The sequence below is a fragment of the Narcine bancroftii genome, chromosome 5 (assembly GCF_036971445.1).
Source record: "Narcine bancroftii isolate sNarBan1 chromosome 5, sNarBan1.hap1, whole genome shotgun sequence".
Taxonomy (NCBI): Eukaryota; Metazoa; Chordata; class Chondrichthyes; order Torpediniformes; family Narcinidae; genus Narcine; species Narcine bancroftii.
This window is the reverse complement of record NC_091473.1, coordinates 44,251,728-44,277,797: the sequence shown is the minus strand read 5'-3', so window position 1 is coordinate 44,277,797 and position 26,070 is coordinate 44,251,728. Positions and strand designations below refer to the sequence as shown.

Here is a 26,070-nt window from a genome sequence, read left to right as displayed (position 1 = left end):
GGGTGGCACGGGTTTCATGTGCTGGAATAGCATTCTACCATGTTGAATCTTTGAAAATGAAATTGAAATATCAGTTGATTTCACCCGTTGACTTTGTATAAAAAAAAAGAAATCATCTAAGGTACAGTTCTTTGAACTATTGGATGAGGGCAAGATCACATTAATTTTTTAATAATTTTGAAATGTTAAATTTAGGCATACAGTACAGTAACAGGCCCTTCTGGCCCACGAATCAATGCCTCCCAAAATACCCCAATTAACCTACAACCTAAATACGTTTTGAAGGATGGAGTGAAACCAGAGTACCAGAGGAAACCCACACAGATACGGGAAGAATGTTGTGGTAACCCTACCAGCCTTCTACCATAAGACATAGGAGCAGAAATAGGCTATTCAGCCCATTGAGTCTGGCCAACATTCAATCATGAGCTGATCCATTTTTCCACTCTGCTCCACTGCCTTGCCTTTGATGCCCTGGCAAATCAAGAACCTATCAATCTCTCCCTTATATACACCCAATGACCTGGCCTCCACAACCATCTGTGGCAACAAAATCCACAGATTCACCACCCTCTAGCTAAAGAAATTCTTCTGCATCTCTGTTCTAAGAAAATGCCCTTCAATCCTGAAGTTATGCCCTTTTGTCCTAGACTCTCCTACCAAGGTAAACAGCCTTTCTAAATCTACTAAATCCTTGTTTCAACATTCAATGAGATCCCCCTGTCGTTCTCCTTCATTCCAACAATTACAGGCTAAGAGCTATCAAACATTTCTCATTCATTCCCAGAATCATCCATGTGAATCTCCTCTGAACTCTCTCTAGTGTTAGCACATCCTTCCTAAAGTAGGAACTCAAAACTGCTCACAACAGTCCATGTAAGGTCTCAGCAGTGCCTTTATATACATCACATCCCTGCTCCTATATTCTATTCCTATTGATATGAATGCCAAAATTGCATTCATCCTGTACGAGGACTCCCAGGGCCCTTTGCTTCAGGGAACTTTCAATATTCTCCCCATTTAGAAAATAGCATGCCCATTTATTTCTTCTACCAAAGTGCATGAATGGACACTTTTTAAAAATATTTTATTTATAATCAACACATACCAAAATACAGTTCCCATATATCACAATGTTACAAAAAAATTAATTGGATATGTGTTAATTAATATATAAAGAAAAAACCTAAAAACGAACTTTCCCAACCCCCACTCCCTCCCCAAACCTCTCAACACCTTACCCAAAAAAAACTAAAACTACAAAAAGAATATATAAGCTAAAATACTAAGAAAGATATATATAGGGAAGATTTCACAGAACTGAAAGAATCAAAGGAATTATTCGTATATTCAATCCTTATGTTTGAGCATACGAGTTCCAAATCTGTAAAAAAAAAAAGGATATTTGCCTCTCAAATTGTATGTAATTTTTTCTAATGGAATACAACTTTGAACTTCTGTTTGCCACCTTCCTAATGTTAAGGAAACATTTGACTTCCAAGTGACAGCAATACACTTCCTCATTATCACCAGAGCTAATTTAACAAATTTCAATTGAGAATCTGATAAAATCTAATTAAGGAATTATATTTTCAAAGTTCCCCCTCAAAAATAATTCAGGATTCAACGGAAAAACAACATTAGTAACTTGTTGCAAAAAATTAACTAATCGAAATCCAAAATGGTTTGACTTTTGAACAAGATCAAGTAGAATGAAGAAAAGTTCCAATATCTTCACCACATCTAAAACATTGGTCTGAAATATCCGATTTCCATCTATTCAATTTTTGAGGTGTGAGATATAACTGATGTAAAAAAATTATACTGAAGCAATCTATATCTTACATTGATTGTATTAGTCATAACATCCTTACACAAATTTTGCCAAATCTGCTGATGTATTTAAATTATGTTCCCATCTTTCCTTTGACCTAAATAAACCTAATTTAGACATTCTCTCCTGTAATTTCATATATACCAATGAAATAAATTTCTTAACAATTCCATCAGTGACCAATTGTTCTAAGTCAGTACAATTCATTAATATCATTCCTGATCCTAATTTATCTCTCAAATAAGCTCTCAATTGAAAATAATAAGAAGGGGTATTATGCGGGATATCATATCTAGTTCTCAATTGATTAGATGACATCAACCGACCACTCATAACAATCCTCTATTTTACAAATTCCTTTGTGATACCATATATTTAAAAAATGATTATCTTTTGAGAAAGTTATGAGGATTAACTAATGGCATTTTTGATGACAGAGAGCCTCCATCATTTTCAACTGGACACTTCTGTATTTCATTTGCTACCTCTCTGCCTGTTCTAATCTGTCCAAGTCCTTCTGCAGCCTCCCTGTTTCCTCAACATTACCTGCTCCTCCACCTATCATCTGCAAACTTGGGCACAAAGCCATTCATTTATATACAACATAAAAAGAAGTGGTCACAACACTGACACTTGTGGAACACCACTAGCAACTGGCATCCTACCTGAATATGATCCCTGTATTCCAACGCTTTGCATCTTGTCAATCAGCCAATGTTCTGCCCTCGCTAATAGGTTTCCTGTTATACCACAGGCTCTTATCTTGTTATGTAGTCTCGGGTTTGGCACCTTATCAAAGGCCTTCTGAAAATCCAAATACTGCATCTCCCCTATCTAGACTGCTTGTCACTTCTTCAAAGAATTCTAATAGGTTTGTCAAACAAGATTTTCCCTTAGGAAACCATGCTGGCTTTAGTCTATCTTGTCATGTACTTCCAAGAACTCTGTAATCGCATCCTTGACAATGATTTCCAACATTTTCCCACCACTGATGTTAGACTGATGAATCTATAAGTTCTGCTGCTTCCCTCCCTTCTTGAATAGTGGGGTGACATTTGCGGGACCATATCAGAATCTATTGATTCCTGAAAGATCCATGTTCTGTCATTGCCAATACCTGTACAATCTCTGCTGCTACTTCTTTCAGAACGCAAGGGTGCAGTCCATCTGGTCCGGGAGACCATTCAGCTTTCTGAGCATCTTCTGTACTGAAATAACAAATCTGCTCACTTCCCTTCCCTGATGCCCTCCAACATCCGGCACACTGCTAAAGTCTTTCATAATGAAGACTGATAAAAGCTACTCATTTAGTTCCTCTGCCATCTTGTCTCCCATTATTATTGTTTCAGCTTCATTTTCCAGTGGTCCTATATCTACTCTCTTTTACTCTTTATATACCAGAAGATGCGTTTTCTCTCCTCTTTGATATTATTTGGTAACATAATTTCATACTTCATCTTTTCCCTCATGAGTTTTTTTTGTTACGATGTACAGGTTTTTAAAAATTTCCCAGTCCTCTATCTTCTCACTAATTTTTCTTCCCTGGATACCCTCTCTTTTGCTTTGATGTTAGCTTTGACTTCCCTTGTCAGCTGCAGTTATAATATTTTTTCCATTTGAATATTTCATCTTTTTTGATGTGCATTTATCCTGCACCTTCATTTCTTGCAGAAATTCCATCCATCGCTCCTCTGCCATCCCCCTTCCAATCCACTTTGGCCAGTTCCTTTCTCGTACCATTGCAATTCCCTCTACTCCACTGAAAAACTGACACATCTAACCTTTGTTCCTCCTTGTTAAATATCAAATTGAACTCATCCATTTTATGATTGCTGCTCCCTGATGTTTCCTTTACTCTAAGATCTTTAATCACTTGTGGTGCATGATACACTACCCAATCCAGAACAACCAATCCTCTCATGAGCTAATTAATAAGCTGCTTATACAAATTGTGTCTCTTGAAATCTAGTCCCAATTTAGTTTTCCCAATTGATGCTAACCTTGCCACCCTCCCAAACTTACCTCAGTATTTCGAAACTGCAAGTTCTGTTTGAAAGGAATCTGCTGGCCAAGAGAGGAGGAATCCAATTGACCTCAAACTGCCATTTCTGTGGTAGGTTTCTCAAAATAAGAGTTGTTTTTCTCTGGAATATAAAAAGCAGACAGATCCTTTTGCTCTTTGGAAATATTGACAAATCACTTAATCTGCATTTCTGTTCCATTCAGTCTGCTTAATCTGTTTTTTTTTGCAGCTCCGACTCTGATATTTGTAGAGATCCCGAATGTTTCCAGGAGCCAGAAGAATCAGCAGATATGTGAGTAGGGTGTTTCAGCTTTTCATAGCCAGAATTACTTCTCATTGCTTTTCGTGATCTCTTCCTTGACTTTCCTTTAGCCTACTGAGTGAATACGGTGTTAATTAAACTCCTGCGCCAAACAACTCACTCAGATCTGCATTTTGTTCACAATTATTCTGGATTGTTATGTGTGTAGTGTCATGCTGCTAGATTAGCTCCATGAATAGGAGCTCTGTCATGGACTGCTGGTTGGGTGAAGATGCTGAGCTACAATACAGTAATTAAACCTATTGCTTCAATTGGTGTGGAACTTGGGGAAGCATAGCTTTTGTGGAGGGATGGGAAGGGTGAAATAGGTTGAGATCATTAAATGTAGGAGCAAAATGAGGCCATTCAGCCCATCAAGTCTGCACTGGTATTTGAATCATGGCTGATGTATTTTTCCTCCCAACCCCATTCTCCTGCCCTCTCCCTATAACCTCTGACACCCTTAATAATCAAGAATCCATCAACCTCTGTTTTAAATATACCTAATGACCTGGACTTCACAAAAATCTGTCAGTGATTTCCACAGATTCACCATGCTCTGGCGGAAGAAATTTCTTATTGTTTCTGTTCTCAAGGGATGTCCATTTATTCTGAAGCTGTGCCTTCTGGTTCTGAACTTTCCCACAGCTGGAAATGTTTTCTCCTTGTCTATTCTATCCAGTCCTTTCAATATTTGCTCAGGTCCAAAGTAATTCCCCCCATCATCTTCTAAACTTGAGCGAGTACAGGCCCAGAGGGACTCTCCTTGTATGTTAACACTTTCATCCCCGGGATCATTCTAGTAAAACGTCTCTGGACCCTCTCAATGACATCACATCTTTTCTTTGAAACACGGCTCTAAACTATTAGCAATACTCAAAATGTGGTCTCAACCACACTTTATAAAGCCTCAGCATTACATCCTTGATTGCATATTCTAATCCTCTCAAAATTAATACTAATATTTCATTTGCCTTCCTTACGACTGACTCAACCTGCAATTTAATTTTATGAGGAATTTTCCACTTGGACTCCCAAGTCCCTTTGGACCTCTGCTTTCTGATTTCTCTTCCCATTTAAAAAATAGTCAACTTCTTTCTTCCTTCTACCAAAATGCATGACCGTATACTTTTATGCACTGTATGTGAGCAAACAAAAAATGTTCCAGGTAAAATAGAAAGTGAAAGTCTGTCAGGTCTACAAAAGGTTGGATAGGTAACATTGGAGATGTATCATTAATTGAGGACCTTCTCTGTCAATATCCATCAGAGGAATGTTGATTGACTAACTCTAAGCTGTGACTAGAGACTGTGTTTAATGCAGCAAAGGACGAAATGGAGGGCCAGGGGCTGAAGAGAGTAAGGAGGGGACTGATAGCACTGATATCACTGAACTGATAGCACAATAGCCAAGAGAAAAGGGTGGTCAATTTAGACCACTGGTAGGAAGTGAGCTGGAAATGGAAATTAGCGTGCTGAATAAGAAGAGACGTGAGTATATCTTGGAAGAACTGAGTTTACAGTGATGGGAGAATGATTGCACTCAAATGGGTTGGTTAACAGATATTCTGCAGAGGACAAGGAAGAAAGGGGTAGTTGAAATGTCATGTGCAAAAATCTCTGGTCTGCTCATTCCACCAGGTAAAGTTATTGCTGTGATTATTGAATTTAATTTTTCATATACTCAGAAGAGATTGTGAAGAAGTTATTTCAGAGATGCTTCTTTTCTCAGTTGTGACCATGCTTAGAAAAAGGTCGGAATGATCTGATGTGCTTTCTTCTGTAATTAAATAACACAATAATTCAATGTTTGGACATGCTGTTTCAACCTTTTGAAATACAACATAATAATGGAAGGGATGTTATTACCCCTATTTTTAACATTAAATAAATGTTCACAGCAATTGAACAGTTGGAAGAAATGCCTGGTTGAAATCGACCTCATAAATATCTATGAATGGATTTAAAACTGAATGACGGATAGAATTTCCTTTATTGTGCAATCACAAGTAACTTCTTCCACTATTTGATATTTGATTCAGGGAATATTGTGTCTATGATTTTAAATTCCATATTTGGCTCCACTTCCTCACATCTTCCATTATTTGGATCTCTCCGAGTACCAGTTTATGATTTATGACAGATTTTGTGCAGCAGGCATTTGGTTAATTAAAAAATTGGAAACAGCACAGAGCAGTTTTGTGAAATTATATTTCTTTGGAAATTAATGTATCAATAGATTGAGTACATTGAATGCAGGCCTTGAGGTGGAAGATTGCACAAAGTTGTTTCAGTTGGACCAAGCAATGTTTTTGGATCCAAATATAATGTAAATGTGGTTGATAAAACAGGTGAGGCAGCTAATTAAGAGGAAGAAGGAAGCATGAATTGTATTTAGGAGGCAAAAAGCAGGAGGGGTTCATGAGAATTATATAGAAGCCAAGTCGGAACTTAAGAAAGGACTTAGGAAAGCTAGAAGGGTCATGAGAAGGCCTTGGCAAGCAAGATTAATTTAAAAAAAAAGGCATTCTATGCATACATGAAAAACAGAAGGATGTCGAGAGTGGAGGTAAGACTGCTTAAGGATGAAGGAGGCAACAGCCCTGGAGGTGGAGAAGGTTGGAAAAATCCTAAAGGAATACTTTGCTACATTGTTAACTAGAGAAAAAGACCCTGGTGAGGGTGAGATCAGAATAGAACATGCTCATGTTCTGGGCCTTGTTGAGATTAAGAAAGAGGAAGTGCCGGATCCTCTTAAAAATATTGTATGACCTGAAACCCAACGAGATATACCCCAAGTTGCTAAGGGAAGGGAGGGAAGAGATTGCTGGAGCTCTGGTAATTATCTTTGCATCCTCCTGGTCCCAGAGGATTGGAGAATGGCAAATGTGGTCCCCTTGTTTAAAAATGTAATAGGGTGAATCCTGGGAATTATAGATAAGTGATTCTTACATCATTGGTGTGAAAACTATTAGAGACGATTTTTAAGGACAGAATTTATGAGTATTTAGTAGTCTTCTCAGGGATAGTCACCTTGGCTTTGTGAAGGGAAGATCATGCCTCATGAGCCTAATTGAGATTTTTGTGGAGATAACAAAAGAAATTGATAAAGGTAGGATGGTAGATATGGTCTATATGGATTTTAGTGAGGCATTTGACAAGGAGAGACTTGTTCAGAAAGTTGTGAGGCATGGGATCCATGGAACCTTGGCTGAGTGGATAAAAAAATATTGGCTTGCATGTAGAAAGCAAAGAGTAGTAGTGGAAGGAAAGTATTCTGTATGGAGGTCAGTGCTAGTGGAGTTCCTCAAGGATCTATTCTGGGATCTCTGCTCCTCGTGTTATTTAGAAATTATCTGGACGAAGATGTTGAGGAATGGGTCAGTAAATTTGTGGAAGGCTGGAGGCGATGTGAACAGTGTTGAAGGTAGTCATAGGTTAAAATGGGATGTAGACAAGATGCAGAGTTAGGCGAAAAATTAGCAGATGGAATTCAATCCAGATAAGTATGGTGATGCATTTTGGAATGTCAAACTTGAAGGCAGAGTATCTTGTTAATGTAGGATATTTAACAGTGTGGAAGAGCATAGGGACCATGGGATCCAAATCCATAGACCTCGCAAGGTTGCCATGCAGATTGATAGAATAGTTAAGAAGGCCTATGGGATGTTGGGCTTCATTAGTTGGGGGATTGAGTTCAGAAGTCGTGAGGTGATGTTACAGCTCTAAAAAATCTGGTGAGATTACACTCAGAATATTGTATTCAGTTCTGGTCATCTCATTACAGGAAGGATGTGGAAGTATTGAGAGGGTGCAAAGGAGATTTACCAGAATGTTGCCTGGATTGGAAAATATCTTATGAGGCAAGGTTGGCATTTCTCTTTGGAGCAAAGAAGGATGAGAGGTGACTTAATAGAGGTCTACACGATTATGAAGATTATGAGAGGTATAGATAAGGTAGACACCAGCACCTTTTACCCAGGGTAGGAGTGGCAAGCACCAGAGGACAACTGTAGAAAGTGAAGGGAGGAAGGTTTATGGAGATATCAGGGGTAAGTTTTTTTACACAGAGTTGTGGGTGCCTGGAATACTTTGCCAGCAGTGGTGGTGGAGGCTGGATCTAGAGGGGCATTTAAGAGAATCTTAGATAGGTACATGAATGAAAGAAAAATAGAGGGTTATGAGGTTGGGATGGTTTCGTCTTTTTTTTTTAAGATGTGTATAGGTCAGCACAATATCATAGGCCAAAGGGCCTGGGCTGTGCTGTAATGTTCTACATTATCCACAGCTCAATATAAATATTGCATATTGGTAATTACTGTGCTGTTGTTCTTGAAAGTGACTGACAAATTGTTATTCAAAATAGTTTCCACTGAAATAGCACGAAGTCAGAACATGAAGTAATATATTGTCCTCAAAATGGGCAAATAGCTTATGGTCTCTGAAGGCCCTACCAGTAACCACAATACCTAGAAATTATAAATCTAAAATACATTATGGGATTAAATCAAGTCCTCAGCTCTTTCCTCATAAATCATCTTTTTGATTCTAATCCTTCTGGTGATAGATATTATTGAACTTAAACTTGGGTAATCCTCTTGCCTTTGAATAAGGTTTGAGTTCCATTCCAAAAACAAATTCATTATTTATATTGAGAACCATGCAGTTTGGAAGCTCCATTTGGTCAGAGGAGATGTTCATTTAACACTATCATCCCCCAAAATTGATCAGCAAACTCGAAGACCTTAGACTCAATTCCCCACTGTGTAATTAGATCCTCGCCTCGAGACCAAAATCAGCCAGGATTTGTAAGAATATCTCCTCCACAATCTTCATTAGTTCTGGAGCACCGCAGGGCTGTGTTCTTCGCCCCCTGCTCTGCTCACTATACACCTATGACTATGTGACTCGGTACGATAACCACACCAACTTCAAATTCGCTAACGATATCACGGCAGTGGGTTGTTTAAAAGGGGCAACATGGGGAGATAGAGATTGAAAACCTGGCTGAATGATGCACCAACAACAACCTCGCACTCAATGTCACCAAATCCAAGGAGCTGATTGTTGACTTCAGGAAGAGAAAACTAGAGATGTATGATCCAGTAATTAGTAGGAGATCAGAGGTCGAGAAGGTAATTAAGCTCTTGGGAGTCATTATCTCAGAGGATCTTTTCTGGAACCAACACACAAATATCATTGTGAAGAAACCACATCCGTGCCAACACACGTTATCTTCTCGCTGCTACCATCAGGAAAGAAGTACAGGTGCTTCAGATTCTCACCATTAGGTTCAGGATTAGTTGCTACCTCTCCATCATCAGACTCCTCGAGAACATACTCAATCAGGGATTCAATTAAGGACTCTTTTGCTATTTATTTGATGTTTTTTTCTTTCTGTATTGTATTACATCCTTGGTGTGAAAACTATTAGAGAGGATTTTTCTTTACATTTCTTTGTATGTTTACACGTGTATGTTGAGTACAGTAATTCTACCTCACCTGCAGGAGAAATAATCTTGGTTGTATGTGATGTCATATGTTTTCTGACAATAAATCTGAATCTAAATTGAGCCTTGTTTCTCCCTTCTTTGGACAAATGTTTCAAAACATCAGAGTGGTCTTCGCACTTCTCAATTGATGGTAATCCCTCAACCAATACTGTTAAAGCAGTTTCAACAATATCTTGTATAGTACATTTAATGTGTGAAAATGTCTTAGATGCATCACAGGTTGACTAGCGAATTAATTTTGATGCCAAGCTATTTAGAATCCCAAAAAGCTCTATCAATGATCTGGGTCTAAAGCAAGGACAGAGGAATAAAAAGAAGTTGAGAGGTTAAGGTGGCAGTTTTGGTTTGAAGGATTGGTCACTAGTGAGACAGCGAGAAACTAGATTGAGCAAGGATTACCATTGATATTGTGCAGGTAATGGGATTGGAGAGAGTCAAGGAGGCAGGTGAAAATAAGCTTGAAAACTTTGAAATCAATCTGTGAAAGTAGTAAACACCATATTAGCCAGAAAATGTGAGGTCACTTGGTGAAAAGACTACTTGATTATCCCATTACCTTTGAGACCTTTTTGTATATTAATTGGCAGCTTCATTTATGACTGAGCTACTTATATTAAAAAATACTTGGTTTTGTTAAAATATATTAAAGTATGAAAACGTTTAAAAGAAGATGCTTCCTGCCAATGGATTCAATTTCTGAGAAACTAGTTACTTGAAGAAATAATTGGGTTTGGTGTTCTCAGACATGCATCATTGCAAATGATCAGATTCAAGAATCTGTTCCTATTATTGGAAGGTGAAAAGTATCTGTCACTCATTCCAGTTGAGCCCTAATATTGCTGGCAATGCAGCAACTCACCTGGTTATTTTCATTACCTTTCCATCAAATCTTTAATTAACAGTAAATTATTCCAGAATGATTGGTCACTGTCAATAACTGAGATGTTGCCATAAATTAGGATGAGCTTTGGAAGGGAAAAAAAAGCCTGTTGATTAACATGGACTGTTAGCACTAATAATTTGTATTTCATCAACTGTCAGGCTCTTCTGAGCTTAATGATGATTAAACTCCAAATTATTAATACTAGGCATTACTGTATTTCATTTATTGTTTTAATGAGCAACAAGATAAGTTAAGGATGAAGTCAGTCAACATTTAAAGGCAGAAAGCAAAGCACATGTGTTGGTTTGAGGGAACTGCTGCAGTGTTGATATTGGTCCTGAAAGTCGTGAGATTTTCCAGTTGTTCCAGCTTATTGTGTAGGGAACAAGCTGCTTGTGTGGTTAATGAACAAGTCAATGGATCAGTTAGATGTCATATATTTAATGAGAGTCTTGTCTTTTGTTTCACACCTTCCTCCATTGCACCAAACTTGCTTTCTTTTTAATTCTGCAGTTTTCATCCACTGAGGATAGGTTCCCTCCTAGAAATTTTTTGGGATTTAGTTTTCTTCCTGGAACACAGGTTCAAAGAGAAACTACACAACTCCTCCTGTTCCCTGATTTGTTTCAAGCAGTGGTCTGTCAGTTGAATTGCATCAACCGTTACAGCACAACACAGGTCTTTCAGCCCACGATATTATGTCACTTATGTAAACATACTCCACAACAATCTAATCTTTCCCTACCTCATAACTTTTTTTTCTTATATCCATGAGCCTATCTAAGAATCTTTTAAATATCCCTATTGTACCAGTCTCCACCACCACCCCTGGCAATACAGTCCAGTCACCCTCCATTCTATTGTAAAAAAAAAACCTACCTCTGATGTCTCTCCTAAACTTTCCTCCACTTACCTTAAACAGATTTGCTTTGCTATTTGGATTCTTTGGAATAAAAACAACTTGCGCGTAATTTACCATATTCTTCTTTATTCTCCACACAAGCATATCTTTTCATTTCTTTCTGCCTCATTTCTTCCATCTTATTCTTATATGCATCTGTACTCTTCATAAGAAAGTAAAAAATGGAAGTAGCAATCTGCTATTTAGCCCCGAACACATGGTGCACCATTGAACGATTGTTTTTTTTACGACACCACCACTGTCCTGCGTTCACCTGGTCTGGGAGACTTATCCATCTTTAGACAATTCAGCATTCTGAATACTTCTCCCTTGAAATAGTAACTGCACTCAGTTCCTTTCCTTGATACCCTTTGACAGTGAAGAATGATGCAAAACATTCATTTAGGTCCTCTACCATTTCCTTATCTCCCATTATTATTTTCACAGTGTCATTTTCTACTGGTCCTACATCTGCACTCACCTCTCTTTTACTCTTTATATACTTGAAGAAGCTTTTTGTATCCTATTACGAATTTTTTAGTTAACTTCTGCAAAATTTTTTAAACTTCTGAATCCTCTATCTCCCTACTAATTTTTGCTTCCTTGTATGCCGTCTCTTTTGCTTTTACATCAGCTTTGACTTTCCACGTCAGCCATACTTTGTGACATTTTTCAATTTGAATGATTCTTCTTTTTTAGTATGTATTTATTCTGCACCTTCCTCATTTCTTGGAGAACTCCATCTATTGCTGTTTTGCCATTTTCTCAGCTAGTTTCCCCATCCAATCTACTTTGGGCGGTTCCTCTCTCATCCCTCTCTCTTTTACTCTTAGCTCTCAGGTGCATTGTTCAATACCCAATCCAATATAGCCATTTCCCTGGTGGGCTCATCAACAAGCTGCTCTAAAAAACCATCTCATAGGTTTTCTACAAATTCTCTCCTTTGAGATCCAGCCTCAGCTTGTTTTTCCCAATGTACAATGTACTGCTCTAAAAAACCATCTCATAGGTTTTCTACAAATTCTCTCCTTTGAGATCCAGCCTCAGCTTGTTTTTCCCAATGTACAATGTACTGCTCTAAAAAACCATCTCAAAGGTTTTCTACAAATTCTCTCCTTTGAGATCCAGCCTCAGCTTGTTTTTCCCAATTTACAATGTACTGCTCTAAAAAAACATCTCATAGGTTTTCTACAAATTCTCTCCTTTGAAATCCAGCCTCAGCTTGTTTTTCCCAATGTACTTGCATGTTAAAATCCCCCATGACTACCATAACATTGCCCTTCTTACACGGCTTTTCTATTTGCTGTTGTAATTTGTTGTGCACATCTGGCTACAGTTTGGAGGTCTATATATAACTGCCAACAGTGTCTTTTTATCCCTGCCATTTCTTAACTCAACCCTTAATGATTTGATAGCTTTTGATCCTATATCACTTCTTTGCAATGATTTAATGTTTCTCATCAACAGGCCCACACCATCTCCCTCTGCTTACCTGCCTATCCTTTTGAAACACTGTATCTTTGGATATACAGCTCCCAATGTCATCCATGACTGTGATGGCCACCAAACATATCTGCCATTCTGTACCTGTTCACATTATTTCTTGTGCTGCATGCATTTAAATACAAAACCTTTAGCCTTTTATTTATTACTTTTGAATGTGTGTCCCTGTTGCATTGTGACTGAACCCCGTAGCTGCAACTTTGCCCTCTCTGCCTATCCTTCCTCAAAAATGCCCTACCAGCTGATCCTACTTCTACTCCAACCACTTCTTCCTCTGCCTCTTCACTTTGGTTCCTAACCCCCTGAGAATCTAGTTTAACCCCCACCCCACCCCACCCCCTCCCACATCATCATTTAGCAAACCTCTTTGCCAGAATTCTGGGATACCCTCCTGTGCTCGTGTCTGTCCATGGCCTTGTGTACTATCCCACCCTGACCACCCGCAGACTGGAGAAACAACACCCTATTTTCCCGCTGGGCACCCTCCAGCCAAATGGCATGAACATTGACCTCACTGTCTTCTATTAAACCTGCTTGTCTTTTCTTTCCCCCTCCCCCATTTTCTGCCTTTCCAGTTCTTTCACCTGCCATCCCCCCTCCCCCTCCGTGCTGCTGTCACCTCCATCCCTTCCCCACCTATCATCTCCTGCCCTGCCACCCCACCCCCCCACTTACCCCTCTCATTCTTTTATTCTGACACCTACTGGCATTTTCTCAAGGCCAAAATGTCAGTTCTGTATCTCTGCCCTTTGCTGCATAAAGGACACTGTTTGACCTGCTGAATCTCTCCAGCAATGCATCTTTTTACATCAACCACAATGTCCACAGACTTCTGTGTTTTGCCAGAACATTGGCTCCCCTCGAGTTCAGACGCAACCCATCCCACTTGAACAAGTCATCCCCTTCACCAGAAAAGTCTCCAATGATCCAAGAACTTGAAATCATGGTCCCTGCTCAATCCCTTCAGTCACAAATTTGTCTGCGCTATCTTCCTGTTCTGAATTACCCAAGCTTGTGGGACCGGGAGTAATCCGGAGATTGCTATCTTGGAGGTCCTGCTTTTCAGCCTTTTTCCTGACTCCTCAACCCTACCCCACCCCTACCTTTGTCATTGGTACCAATTTGTACCATGATCTCTAGCTACTAACCCTCCCCTTTAAGAATATTGGGCGCCTGCTCAGAGATATCCTGGACCCAAGCACCCAGAAGGCAGCACGCTATCCTGTAGTCTCTTTCGAGGCCACAAATCTCCTATCTGTTACCTGACTATTGAGTCTCCTATGACTATTGCTCTATCTGACTTTACCTTTCCCTTCTGAAGCTCAGAACTGACCACAGTGCTATTGAGTTGGCTGCTGCCTGGCCTAGATACAGTCCCCAAAATGTTTGGGACAGACACATCTTTCCTTTATCTACTCCTATGCTCCACGGTTTTAAGTTTATAATCAAATAGTTCGCGTGTGATTAAAGTGCACATTCCAGATTTATTCAAGGTTATTTGTTTACATTTTGGTTTGACCATGTAGAAATAGCAGCACCTTTTATACATAGTCCCCTCATTTCAGGGCACCTTTTGGCTTCACAGGTGTTTGTGAATACTCGGGTATGTTTAATTGCTTCATTGGTCCAGGCATAAAAGAGCTCAGCTTGCTCCTAAGCTTTTGATCAGCTTTAGAGTCAGTAGCTACCATTTTTCTACATGAGGACCAGAGTTGTGCCAATGAAAGTCAAAGAAGTCATTATGAGGTTGAAAGACAAGAATAAAACAGTAAGAGACCTCGCCCAAACCTTTTTTTTTAACCAAAATAACAGTTTGGAACATCATTAAGAAGAACGAGCATACTGGTGAGCTCAGTCATTGCAAAGGGACTGGTATTCCAAGGAAGATCTCCACTGCTGATAACAGAGGAATTTTCATCATAATGAAGAGAAATCCCCAAATAGATGTCCGACAGGTCATAAACACTCTTCAGGGGGCTGGTGTGGATGTGTCAATGACCACTGTCAGCAGATGTCTTCATTAATAGAAATACAGAGGTTACACTTCGATGCAAACCACTAGTTAGCCACAGAAAGAATGACCAGATTACATTTTGCCAATAAGTATTTAAAAGAATTCTGGAAAAGGATCTTGTGGACAGATTTAACCAAGACTTACCTTTATCAGAGTGATGGCAAGAGCAAAGTGTAGAGGCGTAAAGAACTGCCTAAGATCCAACAAACATGATCTTTGTTGTGGTTTACATCTTGCAGTGTAGCCCCAGCAGTGGAGCAGCCACATCAAAATGGCGCCGTTGGGCACATCTTTTCCTATGCTCAAATGGGCCATGCACACGCACTCGGCTACAATGTGACATCACTGCCTGCGCATGGGTGGGACTTACAGGCTACTTTATAAGGCGCAGCGCGGGCTTTTCAAAAACAAACCATTGGAAGTGCAAGCGACTTACTGTGTGTAGTCTCCTTATTTCAGCTACCCCTACAATTGGTGACCCTGACGAGCCCAGACGATTCTGGATTCTACCCCATGGACACTGCAGCAATCAATGCAGTGGCCACGAAATTGCCAACCTCTGGATGCTTTGCCCATGCAGTTGGTAGTTGGTTTGGGCTAGCGGAAGCCCAATTTCACCTCAGGCAGGTTACCTCCACTTCAACAATGCTTTACCATGTCGTCAGCTCCCTAGACCAAGAGACTACAGCCAGGGTGGACGACCTCCAGAGGAAAGTAAATACCCAGCTCTCAAGAAACTTCTGAGTACTTTCAGCCTGCCCAGCTTAGGAGACAGAGCACCATCCGTCCTTATGGATGAAATGCTCGTACTAGCAGAGAGCCACAAGCCGTGCCTCATGATTGAGCAGGCTTTCCTGGAACAAATGCCAGATGACATACAACTGCTATTGACAGATGAAGATTTTTCAGACCCACGTAAGGTTGCAGCCAGAACAGATGTTCCGTGTTGACACATCAGCAACAGCCATTGGGGTCATCCTCGAACAGTCTGCCAACAGTCAGTGGAAGCTGTTGGTCTTTTTCAGCCACCATATATGCCCCCAGAGCTTAAATGCAGCGCGTTTGATAGGGAGCTCCTAGCACTCTACCTTGCCAATAGACATTTCCGATATTTGCAGGAGGGCAAGCCGTTCACAGTTTTTACCAACCACAAGCCCCTCACACATGCCTTCTCTATGGTCAAGGATCCCTGGTCAGCGGGCCAGCAAAGCCACTTATCATACATATCGGAGTTCACCACCACCATCCGGCACCTCTCCGGTAAGGATAACGTTGTGGCCGACGCCCTCCCTCGGCCCACCTTGTCCCCCGGGCTGGACTACTCCCAACTGGTGCAGGCCCGAAAAGATGATGTGGAAATGCAAGCTTTCCGCAAAGCCATCACTGACCTCCGCTTTGAGGACATCAGCCTGTTAGGCAGCTCTGATATACTGCTGTGCGATGTTTCTACTGGCATACCGTGCCCGGTCATACCACAGCAATGGAGGTGCCAGGTTTTCCATGCAATCCATGACCTCGCCCACCCATCCATAAAGACCACAACCTGTATGGTGGCAGAGAGGTTCGTATGGCACGGCCTGAGAAAGCAAGTTCCCCAGCTGGCCCGCAATTGCACCCAATGTCAGACATCCAAGATCTACCGACATGTCAAGACCCCCGTCCATCGGTTTGACTGTCCTAAAAGGCGCTTTGAGCATATACATGTTGACATTGTGGGCCAGAAGCTATCCCGTTAAATGACACTTCCACTGATTCCTGCGCCAGGGCACTACTCATGAATTGGATTGAGAGGTTTGGGATACCAGCTCATATTACCACCGACAAAGGGATACAATTTACATTGGCACTGTGGACAAAGCTAGCAACTCTCCTGTGCATTAAGCTGCAGCGCACCACTGCCTACCACCCACAATCCAATGGCCTCCTCAAACGCTTCCACCCCCACCTGAAGTCTGCTCTCATGGCTCATTTAACCGACTCCAGCTGGGTGGATGAGCTCCTTTGGGTCCTCCTGGGCATCTGACCTGCATCCAAAGAGGACCTGCAGACCTCCTCCACAGAAATGGTGTACGGCACCCCATTAACCCTGCCAAGTGAGTTCTTCCCACAGACCAAAGACCCAGATGCCGTGGGGAGAGCAGCGTTGCAGAAACTACTGGACAGGTTAGCCTCCTTTGCACCATCCTCACACCATGGGCACTTATTAACCTCAGAATTTGTTTTTGTCGGCCACGAACCTCATTCCGCCCCACTCCAATGACCCTCTGCAGGCCCGTACAAAGTCCTACACAGTATGTACAAAACTTTCACGCTGGACATTCGGGGTAGAGAGGAACTGTTCACAGCCGATCAGCTGAAGACCGCACATCTCAACCTCAGCCAGCCTTTCGTGCCAGGACAACCCAAGCACTGGGAACAACCTCCCAAAGGTCTGGCCCCACTCCGCTCAGGGGTAATGGAATGCCAGAGCTGTTTCTGGGTGGGGGGGGGGTGTGTGGGGGTTATGTGATGGCGCACATCGAGATGCAGGCGAACCGGTCCCGCATTGTCAAAGCTGCAGCAGTGGAGCAACCACATCAAGATGGCGTCACCAGGCGCATCTTCCGTGCTCTAACAGGCCTCACACCCGCACTCAACTGCGTCGCGACATCACCGTCCATGCGTGGGCGGGACTTATGGGCCACCTTATAAGGCGGAGCGCGGGCTTTTCAAAATTAAACCGTTGGAAGTGCAAGCAACTTACAGTGTGTAGTTTCCTCATTTCACTTCCCTTAGTAGCTACTGCTGCAAAGTATGTTTTTAATTCATACACATGATCACACTGTGTACAATTGGAACTTTTAGCAGTTGGACCACTTTAAAAATACAGACCTGAGATTATTGGTTACCAGTTTAATTCTGCTAAATTGGGCAACTTGTCAAAGGATGGCAAGCCTCATTTACTGTAGTGTTTGATCCTCCTGCAGCAATGGTTTCGATAAAGGACAATCAGCTCTGAACAGGCAATCATGAGTGATCATTCTGCTCTTTGAGCTTGTTATCTTTCTGTTAGCTCTAAAAAATTAAAAACATTTTGTTGCATATTAAAACTGGTCACATGCCTAAGTCTTAGTACGTGCTCAATATCCTGAATTTCCCAATCTCAAGCCATTGTTCAAATATATTGTTCGTTAAACTCTGGCATTGAAGTATATTAGATCCAAAAATCTAGCATTAAAATGGCATGGTTTGTGTAGCAGTTCGCGCAACTCTATTACAGCGCCAGAGACTCAGGTTCAAATATGCTGCTGTCTGTAAAGAGTTCTACATTCTCCTCCTGTCTGTGCAGGTATCCTCCAGGTGCTCCAGTTTTCTTCCACCCTCTAAGAATATATGAGGGAGGTGGGTTGTAGATTAATTGGGGTACTTGGGTGGCATGGGTTCATGGGCTGGAAGGACCTGTTACTGTGCTGTATGCCTACATTTAATTTTTAATTTTTTTTTAAAAAAGCATAAATTCAAAGCCACGTACCATTTCTCTTCTGATTACCTGCATTAATGTGATCAGGTGCTGACCCCAGATCAAGATGCATGCTGAAAGAGATCTGCAGTACTTTGTGGCAAAAGAGTTATACAGCATGGAAACAGATCCTTTGGCCCACTGAGTCTGCACTGTCCATCAGCTGCCCATTTCCTTTAACCCGACATTATTTGGCAATATACCTTTGCTTTTTTATGGACGCTGAAAAGTCCAGCTGAGTTCCTCCAGCATTTCGTTGTGTCTTTACTACAATCACACACAGTTAAGGCAATTTTCAGTGGCCAATTTTCAGTGGCCAGTCTGCGTGTCTTTGGGATGTGGGAGGAAACTGGAGCACCCAGAAGAATCCCAGCAAATGAAAGGGAGCATATACACCCTTCACACAGACAGCACAACATCAGGATTGAACCTGAGTCTCTGGAGTTGTGAAGCAAAGGCTCCATCCAGCTGCACCACTGCGCTGTCCAAATAAAAAGACCAAAAAAAGTTTAAAAATCTATTGTCACTAATTCCTTTTTACTGTATTTGATTAAAGCTTTAAAGACTCTGAATGATATTCTTTGAGTGCAGAATATTTTCTTGGTTTTCAGCTCATGTCATAAAAATACTGTGTCACGCACAGTGTACGTTACCTTACTAATTCAGAAATAAAATAAAATGAATTCTGAAAGAAACACAAACAAACCACTCAGTATTATTCCTCCTCTATCAACCCCTACTTTACCTGATATTATCATCGTTAGCCCAATGGTTGTGACTATTGACTGGAAATTCCACTTATATTTTATAATCCTGCAACTGAGATGGCAGTGCCCAAGATGGTGGTGCCTGTGCTCAGCCACAGAACATCAGAAATGGGAAGAATAAACCCCCGTTGAGAAGGAGAAGCAAGGCAGACGGCCCTACAGATTGGTGACCACAGAAGCAGACCAATGAAGGGCTCAACGGCTGAGGGATCCACACAGGCTGCAGGCGATTTGTTATCAGGGGATCCACATGGGCTGCGGACTGCTGGAGACTGGCTCATGGGAACCAGGTATTAGAGTTGGGATTTGAGAGGGAGCAGAGGGCATGAAGGGCTCCCGGAGGGTGTCAGGTGCGGAAGGTTTTCTGATTGTGTCAGAGGTTTGGATCCGAAGCTCGGGTCACCAACGGATAGAAGAGGGGTCTGTGCAGTTGCAGAGGCTGCGGGAGCGCTGGAGGCGATTCTACGGTCTCAGTGACTCTGAAGGGACTCTCTTTTGCTTCTTTCTCTCTGACTCCGAAGGGCACCAGATGACACTAATGGCGACTCTTTGTCTGCCTTAAGGCAGGCAAAAGGCCATCTCATGTTCTGTACGATAACAAGACAATAAAGGAATCTTGAAATTCTGCATATTCTGCCTTCAAGAGCAGGTCAGACACTGAGAATCCAGCAGTGAGTGAACCACTGCCCCACATTCTGTGAAATACAATTGTAGTTACTTGCCAAAGTAGTTCCCGCGCCACCTCCCTAAGCTGTGACCCTATCATGAAAAATAGCAAGGGCAACAGGCATGTGGCGACTCCACCTCTGCTATGTGCATTTTCTCCTCCCAGTCATGCAACAACTGGACTGGCGATCTACTGCTGTTCCTTGGTCAATGCTGACTCCCAATCCTGAAATGCCCTTCAACAGTGTCCCCTTCTCAAGAACCACCATGGATGTTTGTTTAAAAGAGAAAATAACCATTTTGTTCTTTCTAAATATGTTTATATTTGACACATTTGAAATATTTGCAGGGAAAGGTTGAACAGTAGGTCAAAGCGACAAAAGTTACCAACTCTAAATCACCCATGAAATCTTATAATTATTCCTTTGGTTAAGTATCCCTTTAAACTAATTCACCATGCCTTAAACTTGCAGCAATAATTCAGAGTTCAGATTTATTATCAGAGTACATACATGATATCACTAATAACCCTGAGATTCTTTTTTCCTGCCGGCCACTTATTATCGGTAGTGCATAAAACTATACTTAAGAAAAGCTACGTATTTTACTCTCTTTTGTATTTACAATCATGTAGTGTCTTCAGTCTGAAATCCTCAGTCTGATTGATGTACAATCCATTCCCACTGCAGTGTGGAAAAAGACAGTTCCTTAGTAATTAAGCTGCAATGTGCTTTGCTCATCAATTCTGTTTAATTATCTTATCTGTGACTCATATGTTTGAAGTTGGAGTAAATATTTTTATTTCATGTAATTATTTCCAGTAAGAAAACTTGCGAAGTGGCACAAGTGGTCTTTTGTCAGATATTGGTCTTATTACCTGAATGTTAAAGTCATCTTTCAATACTTTGTATCCTTACAATTTAATTACCGTTCCTGCTCCGACTGTACATATACTGAATGTAACAGGTGCTGTATCCATGTGATAGTTTCTATTTCCTGTAATGTGCAATGTTTCATCTCCACCTCCATTCCCGAGAGGTGGGACTTTGTGAGCATCTTGCTAACAGACCTCAGCAGGTCACGCAGCATCTGTGCAAAGAGAAACAGTCAAGTCTGTTATCCTTTTTCAGAGGTCAGGTTTCCAGCCTCTGTGTTTTTCTGATGATTATCATTTTCTTCTATAAGTTTTTCAGGTTTTCCCACAGTGAGCGAAGACTCCAGGTGTTAGTCATGATCACAATAGATAGATCAAATTCTGTTAGGGCCTAGTATGTGTTGGTTCACTTCAGCAAGAATATTAAGAGAAAGGCTGGGACTAGGACTCTTCATTCCTGCTTACCAAGTCTGAGCTCAGCTAACTTAGCATAAAACTGGAGACTTGTCAATCCATGGGTTGGGACAACGTGAACTATGCTGTAATGTTTTGAGTGTCTCATCAATTTCACATCTGAATTTACCAAACTTTTAGGAAAGCCCTCCTTTATAATCCTATTCAGTACAATTATAGGATTATGAGCGGTGTGAGCCTCCAATCTCCACTTATAAGAGACCTTGCTTTTCAGGTCATGGAATTTTCAGAATATTTGCACTTGAGCCAAGTCGCTTGTATGCAACTGAGCTAAGTAAATTATATTGTTAATTTAAGTTTTGGAAAAGAGTTCATTTCCATTCAACATAATAATGTGTTAATTTATTTTACATTTCAGACAATTGTCAAAAGTGAACACAGGGAAAAGGAAAATGGGAGAACTGTTCAAGAAAATGAGTTTGGAAAGAAAAAGAGCAAGAAAATAAGCATTCCAGCAAGAACAATGATGCAACTTCCTATGAGTACTTAAGAAAATTTTGTTTTAATCTGTATTAAATATTGCAAAATCATTTTATCATGAGACGTGGCATCCATTATAAATAATTTATCTTTAATGATTTTGATAAAGATGCAAAAAATGTTCTTGAATATCATCTGCCTGACTCAGAAAACTGAACATCGCAATTTGCCTGCAGTTTTAAAGGAAAATTATGTAAATGTTTAAAAAGCAGGGACGATAACAGACAACTCACAATAGGGATAAGGGATTGGTCTAAGTGGTATATATCATTAAGGCTACAACCACGCAGTAGCATATCCATCAATAACTTCGATGTATTTAATTATTTTTACCCATTGCTTGCGATACCTATTGCTAATTGTTAACAGTTCCTTATGCACTTTTTTTTCTGCTTCATTGCACAGCTCTCTTTCACAGTATACTTTCAATCTTTCATCTTGCAACCTTGTTGTTAGATTTAGTTAAAGGAATAATTAGGGAGAAAATCACCTTGTGTCACCAGTACTAAATGTGTGATGCAATTAGTTGTCTCAGCTTGAATTACTCAGTGAAACTGAATGTTTGAGAGTCTATACAGACAACAATGAGTAATTTTGTAAATATTTGTGTCATTAAGATGTCATGTAAGTTAAATTTTCAAGAAGCAGGAAGGGTATTAACAAAGGAGCACTTACACTGGCAGCCAGAAAAATTGGTCAGTGCCCTATAGTTGATCACAGTAGCAGTCAATTGGCGTCCTTACTTTGTGATTATGATGAAGGAAATGGCTGTGTTTTGATCACTTGGCTTTAATCTTGGTTGGAACTTAATTTTTACAGTGGCCTTCAAAGGAAGGTTGGAGGACATGAAACAAGAATTCTCAGGGTATTTAGTGTTGTATAATAAATGGCAGAGGAAGATCAGTCACAGCTGCAGATTATATAGTGAAACAATGGCCACGGACTCAAGGAGGTATCTTGATTGATTGCTAATTATTACTGGGTTGTGATCAGATGTTTCAGCCAGTAGCCATTATTCAACTGATGTGATGGATGATAACAAAAAAAAATGAGCAACCAATGACTTTATATCACAAAGGATTTTATTTTAAATTGTTCATTTCTTAAAAATGTGGCATATTTGGGCTAAATTTATGGTTAAGATAAGGTCACTTAACATAGTCCACGTGTGAAAGCTCGATGTTACTTTCTTTACAAGAGTCTATTTTATTTTGACTGATTGTTCAAAAGGATGTCAAGAGTCATTGACCAGATCTAGGATGCACGGTATAATGAGCAAATGTAACCAACTTACAAAGCACATGTCCACCAGCAAAGGAGGTAGGTGATACAGAGTTCAGCTGCGACAGTTATCTCAATGGACCGGACTTAAACTGGATTCGACTTGAGTGGTATATATTGATACATGAAATTCTCAAAACAAATTGCACGGGCTCCTAAGTCACCTCATTTTTACCACATGATATTGATGAATTGTGGACTCATCTTTTTGATTATTTGAAATTCTCAATGTACATAGATGTTTGGGTATTTGACATAGGAGAATTATTTAGGGGTGTGAATTTTGCAGTAGGAGTCTGAATTAACTGAGTTTATCTGGAATAAAGATGGAGTTGTAATTGGACCACGAGCCATGCATTCTACTGAATGCCACATTATCTTCCAGCTTTTTCAATACTTAAATTGAAGTTGGTGTTTCATTATATAAACATAATAATTCTAATATTAAACAGCCATCATCAAACACAAAAGTTCTAACCAACAATAATTTGGAACGTGTTATTAAATGTAAGATGAATATATAATTTTGTTGTTGAAGTCCAATATTGTCAAAAGATTTAAATTATGATAAAAATCAGTTTGTACCCCAAGTAATTTATTGTATTACACTTTATATTTCCATTGCTTGTGTTAATTCTACAACCCATGCCAGGCTGAATTCACCAATGGTTCTCTTTAGCTTAAAATTACTCTTAATTAACATTCTATTATGTCTGAAAGTATTGCTTTGCTGCATTCATACTTCCAATGAGCATGAAATAACCATTTCACAATGAGAGGTAATAGAGAGATGACTTCCATGGTTCCTTCTATACATTAAGTTGAGGGTTGGAGCTTAAGTTAGTAGAGAGAATAAATAGATAGTTTGCTGAATAAATAGACTGTTAGTTGAACAGTCACTGAACTTTAACAGTGGCCTGGGGCTGACGGCAAGGTTCAGACTGAAATAGCAGAGGATGAGGCAAAAGGACAGAAGCCCAGATCAAAGCAACAATTGGAACACAAGGATTTAGTTCCACCGGTAGAGAGAGAGTGGAAGGACACTGTCAGAATGCCCATAGTATTCAACCTGTTTAAAAACAGGTGGCACAAATCCGTTCAGGGGGGCACAATTTAAAGGCGATTGCAGATGTTTGATTGAGAAACTGCAGGAACTCAGCCCATCAGAATGAAGTAAATGCAATATATATGATACAAAAAATGGTGACTAAGATCCATTAACTACACCAGTATAAGTGAAGTTCTACAATATGCCAAGACTGTAAGAGATTTTTTGCACGAGGCATCGTTATTGAATGAAGATCTACCGGGACCAATGCCTGAAGGGGGCGCACAAAATCAGTGAACCGGTGCGGACTCGAAAGGCCAACATGGCCTGTTTCCGCTCCGTAAATGGTTATAGAATTAATATGTTTGCCTAATTGCTGTTCTGATATTGCCCCCCCCTCTTTCCACTACACTTGTTGCAATTATATAATGTTTGGGTTTGGTTTATCAGTCTCTTTTCTCCTTTTCTTAAATTGGAGTGGGGTCATGGTTGGTAAGGGCTTGTCTGAATGTGTTTGCTATCATCATAAGATGCCTAAGATTCCTAATCTGAAGCAATTTAATGAATCCAACAGAGTTCTTTATAACGGATAAAACCGCTTTTATTGTTAAATGGAGTTATTTCAACCATAAAACTGCTTGCTATTTCCTAGAGGTATTGACACAGCTGTATCTCTCAGTTCTAGAGGTGGGATAACCTTATTCCAAAAATGTATGAAGTTAATTGATTTATAGCAAAGTCTTTATTTAAAAAACACTCTACAAACAGCATCAAACTTGACCCATAAAGTTTTCCTTTTTGAAAGCCAAGCATGATTGATTGGAATTTACCTAATGATCTCTGATAAAACTAGGATTCATGGGTCATCAAGTACAGCCTAATACAAATATGAAGGTGTGATTTTAAATCTGAAGTCATTATTGATGTTATCAATAATCTAAAATGTAAATGTATATTATTAATATCTTTTAATACATTATTCTTCGACATGCAAGTATATTCAAAATAGCCTTTGATCACTTTTGCATGCTAGATTAAAAGAATTTCAGTCTGAACTGGAAAATATTCATATGTCTATTTCACTAAGGTACAGAGACAGCATTTAGGGTGTTATACAACATGGAAATAGGCCCTTTAGCCCAACTCGTCCATGCTGGCCATGGTATCTACCTGAGCTAGTCTCATGTACCTGCGTTGGACCCACATCCCTCCAAGTCTCTCACTGCAAAGTCGCTGTCTAAATGACTTTTAAACTTTATAGTTGTACCTGTCTCTACAGATTTTGATTTAAACATCACTCCATTTTCGCTAGATTGCATTTCACTTTAATGTGCTGCAGGTTGTGATGAGCAGAATGATGCCCAGATATTGTGTCTTCCTCAATGTAACTCATTCAACTAATTCTCATTCTTACTTTGAAGGGCTCAGGCCCAATTTTTTTAAAATTAAATTTCAACATACAGCATAGTGACAGGCCATTTCGGCCCACGAGTCGGTGCAGCCCAATTTACACCAAATTAACCTATACACCCGGTACATTTCGAATGGTGGATGGAAACTGGAGTCCCAGGAGAAAACCAACCCAGTCATGGGGAGAATGTACAAACTCCTTACAGACAGCACGGGATTTGAACTCTGGTCCAGATCACTTGTACTGTAAAGGTGTTGTGCTAACCCACACATGTCAAACTCTGGCCCGATATAATTATATTTGGCCCGCAAGATCATATTAAATATATATGAGAGTTAGCCCGCTGGCCGCCGCGCAAGTATAGCACATGCACAGCAGCAAGTACTACCATAGTAGTTTATAGCACTTCCACAGCAGTCACCGATATAGATAACGGGAACGTTAATTAGATATTGACAGCGGCGCCGATACAACGGACCCGCTGCCTAGCTACAATGGACCCGCCGCCTAGCTACAACGGACCCGCCGCCTAGCTCCAACGGACCCGCCGCCTAGCTACAATGGACCCGCCGCCTAGCTCCATGTGGCTGAACGTGGTG

General features: G+C 40.4%; 1 protein-coding gene across 1 annotated transcript in view; it reads left to right on the top strand.

Annotated features, from left to right (window-relative positions):
• rad18 (RAD18 E3 ubiquitin protein ligase) overlaps positions 1-21,792 on the top strand; it is a 237,640-nt gene extending 215,848 nt beyond the window's left edge. Inside the window, exons 12-13 of the mRNA XM_069937290.1 lie at positions 4,087-4,149; positions 21,610-21,792. Coding sequence (XP_069793391.1) covers positions 4,087-4,149; positions 21,610-21,697 — 151 coding nt within the window. The 3' untranslated portion in view covers positions 21,698-21,792. The remainder of the gene's footprint in view (positions 1-4,086; positions 4,150-21,609) is intronic.
• The last annotated feature ends 4,278 nt before the right edge of the window (positions 21,793-26,070 follow it).